This window comes from Athene cunicularia (genome assembly GCF_003259725.1).
Source record: "Athene cunicularia isolate RWA chromosome 5 unlocalized genomic scaffold, athCun1 chr5_part1, whole genome shotgun sequence".
Lineage (NCBI taxonomy): Eukaryota > Metazoa > Chordata > Aves > Strigiformes > Strigidae > Athene > Athene cunicularia.
The window spans coordinates 39,944,802-39,948,686 of record NW_020799101.1 but is presented as its reverse complement, the minus strand read 5'-3'; the positions used below and the strand labels follow the sequence as shown (position 1 = coordinate 39,948,686).

At 40.6% G+C, this 3,885-nt stretch overlaps 1 protein-coding gene across 1 annotated transcript in view; it reads left to right on the top strand.

Moving 5' to 3' along the window:
* Window positions 1-2,018: 2,018 nt before the first annotated feature.
* Window positions 2,019-3,885, top strand: part of STARD9 (StAR related lipid transfer domain containing 9) — a 105,528-nt gene continuing 103,661 nt past the window's right edge. The window contains exon 1 of the mRNA XM_026849325.1: window positions 2,019-2,062. Coding sequence (XP_026705126.1) covers window positions 2,019-2,062 — 44 coding nt within the window. The remainder of the gene's footprint in view (window positions 2,063-3,885) is intronic.

The window sequence follows — 3,885 nt, the reverse complement described above, 5'->3', positions numbered from 1 at the left end:
ATTGCAGTCAAAAATTCTCTGGAAAATGGGCGTAATATAATTCAGTTTTATAGGCATTCCACATATGTTCCATATGGATGTAATTTTCAAATACGAAACAAAATACTACTTTCTTTGAAGAAAATGACAAAATTGTCTTTGATTTCAAAGGGACCAAAATGTATCTGTGAAAATAAAAGGTATAGATACAGGAAAAAAAACACGTAACGGTCAAGAGCAGAAAACACCTTTCAGCTTGCTTAGGAGAGTTACATACTTATGCTATTTCAAGGTATAGGCTAAGGCAGGCCATTGAACCCGGTATAGTGAAGTGTCTTTCTTCTACCCTGACCTTGTTTCCTTACCCTTCTCAATTGTATATTTTAGTATATGTTATTCCTTGTTACCTCAGTGCTGTCATTCCCTTGCCCCTAGAGAAATGGCAGGCTTTTATCTACTTTTATCTACGTGATAGCGCAGTGAGTGTTGTTCCTCTGTGTCCCTCTGTTACACAACAGTCCCTTTCTTCAGGTGGTGGCAGTTGAACTCTGTCCCAACAGCTGTGGGTTTTGGGGTTGGTACCTGATGGTGGGAAAGAGCTGTCTCAGGCCTCCAAGAGTTCCTGTCTGAAAATCTGTACAGACTGAATTGGTTATGCATTGCTCATGATTTCAAGCTTCTTTTCCACAGAAGAGCTGGGATTTTTTTTTTTTTTTACAATAAATTGAGATTCTAATTTTGTGTTTATAAAGAAGGTCTCTCTCCCAAACCAAATGTGTTTTAATATTTGTGTATCCTGTTTTGTAACCTAGCCTATTGTTAAGGTTATCTTGACATCTTTGCCCCTCTCTCTTGAATTAGTTATTTTTCTTTGCCTAGCCTATTATTTAAAGTTTCATGTAAACTGTCATTGAGGTGGCTGTTCTTTTCTCTTAGTATCTGTTCTTGATATTAGCAGGTGGTTTTCATAAGGCACATCTATGTTTTTATAAGGGTACTGCATCAGCAACCTTTCCCAGATGTAATCTTGCAGTTGCATGAACCAAGCTTTTAAACTTTGGTGAGGGGCAGACTTTCTAGCTCTTTAAAAGGGCAGGACTCTGCATGTCCTGAGTGGCCACCACCGCCCATTCCACAGAAGATGATGCTTCTGGTGACGTTCTGTGACAATACTGTGCCTCTATGCATTTAAGCCAGGAGCAGAAGGCATTAACTACTGGTGATTTACTTCCCAGAGTGAGAGACTGACTGTCTCATCTCTTTTTTCACTTCCTTTGTTGCCTGTGCAAAAGCAGGTACAACAATGTCCTAAAACAACAATAAAAACAGCTTTTGGAAGCCTTCTAAGTGGTAATTTTCATTTTCATAGAACACTTTTCCTCCCATGTCCTAAAAATACATTATGAGCATCAGAATGTTTTGGAGCAGGGATCAGATTTTTTTGTATGCAGCAAAGAAAAACGAGGCACAATGTCATTAAATAACCGGGCCAGAACCATGTCTTTGCTGGGCTCTTTCATTCTCTAAGACCACATACTCTATCTGAGAGAAGTCATAGTAATGTAAGATGATACGACTGCATGTGTAGAGATCGTATCTCCCCTGAGGAATGGTGCAGTGGTCGGATGCCAGCCTTGTGCAATCTTTGTGCAGTCCATGGCGAGACACCAGTACTGTGCACAGAGAATTTAGGCAAGTTTTGGATAGGATTTCCCCCGTTTCCTTTTCTTTAGTCCAGTGCTCTATGTAAACTTTACAAAGCGGTGAATTTCTAAAATTTTCCTGCCATCTTCCCATCTGTAGCATAGATTTTAAACAAAACGATGAAGTTTTGCACCTCTGTTTTTAGAATTTAAGGGGTTTACCTGTAGTAGCTGCTTTTGAGACAAGGGAAGAGGTACCTAAGTAAGAGGGATGAGACAGTGCATCACTGCATTTACTGTCATAGTCGTTTATTTAACTATGATTGCAGACTGATGTTCTGTCCTGGTGGAATGAAAACTGATCACTGTATCCAAATTCTGGTTTGCATGGAAATCATGAGATTTGCACAGAACGTCTTTGATGCAAAAGTCCGTGAATTGTACTATCTCATTACTCATCAAACAGCTGGAAAATCAAGGGTGGATGAAACTGGACTGACGGGACTGTAGCTTTGTTTTAAATCCTTATTTCATGCTTCCTTAAATGCTGGTGGTATGACAGATGAAAAGACTTTTTCTTCTCCTCTTCCCTCCTCCCCTCAATGCCTCTGCTTGAAAGAAAGCATCCTTATTCCACAGCTGTTCAAAGCACTGATGGATCAGCAGGAGTATTTCTGCCTTGGATTGCTGAAGAAAGATGCCTGATGCTCTTATTCTAGCAGTACTAGACTTCAGAGGTGGTGCAGACAGGAGTGCTTTCCTTGTACTGTGCCATTGCATGGGCAGGATTGGAGAGCTTACTGTGAGTGGAGGAGGGCATCCTGTGCTTCCTCTCCTGGCTTATTAATAAAGCTGGTAAGATTCTTTAACTATCTGAACAGGCCTGTATCTGAAAAGAGCAGACAATGCCTCATGTTTATCTCTGCACCAAATATTCGTATTTTTATTGCTATATAATATTTGTAAAGAAGAATAGGGGAAAACCACATAAGGATTGTGGAGATCGGTGTGAATGGTGATTTTTGACTATCAGATTGTGTTAGCCACTATCAGAGCCAATGAAAGCTCTATACAGCTGGGAGTAGCTGTGAAAGATAACTTGAGCAGCACGTCTAGTACAGCAGCGTGCTGTCTTGGTGAACTCTGTGTCCTTGGCTTCAGTATAGATTTTTAAATTATTTATAAACATCTGTTCTGAATTTGGTAGGAGGATTGCTGGCTGGGTGTGCGCTCCCATTTGCAAGACACAGTAAAACAATTATGACTTAAAGAGAAATATCCAAAATGGTATTGGGTGGTACGAAATAATGAGAAACATTGAAAACAAACTTTAGGTAAATTGATTGTCGATGCTTTTTTTTTTTTTTTTTACCCCAAAAAAAGCCAAAGCAAGGATGTTCATAGTATTAGCAGCTTGACTTTCACAGATTACAGCAGTAGGGATAAGGATGCAGATTGTGCTGGTGTTGCAGAGGGGTGCTGTGTTTGGCAAAGTTGTGGCTGTAGGTACCTTAACTTGTCAGTAGAGTGCAGAGGGTCTAATGGCTGAAGGTTTTGACATCCTTCTCAACAATTTCTGATGTAGCAGCATGGACTCTTAGTGTTGTTATCATTGCACCTTTGGTCTCTCAACACATGTCCTCAACTCATTTTGTTTGGGACAACATTCTCTGAAGACCAGTTAGACTTAGAAAATACACCCTGCGTTGTTTGTTTCTTTGTTTCCATGGCCAGGGTCAGTCACTCAGGAGGTACAAAGATGGCAGCTTCTCAAAGATACCTCTGACAAGGCCACCAAGAAACAAGAGGCAGAGACACTGTACAATATACCATTAATGGAAAGGAAAAGATTAAGTCTGACTACCTGAAGTTTTCCCTCTGAAACCTTTAGACAATGACCAAGGAAAGCTTTGGGTTAGATTTGCCTCAGGACTGTACTTCAGCTGCTGGCGTGGTGATTGCACAGGTGTGCCATTAGATGGCACAAAGTGTCCCAGGTACAAGTGGAGGTAGTCTGGTAAATGTGGTACCTTACTTACAGGCTGTCATAGTTACGGGTCACATCCTGGGAAGTGACAGTCCTGGAGACAGCAGCAGTGACTGCTGGCATGCATCCTGCTGTGCTCTCTGCTGGTGTGCTTTTGTTGTGTTTGTAAGCAGAGTGGGAAAATGTTCCCCATCACAGTAAGCCACAGGAGACTGTTTTTTTCTAGAAAAGTCTAAAGTGAATTGTCTGGAAAAAAAAAAAAAAAAAAAAAAAAAA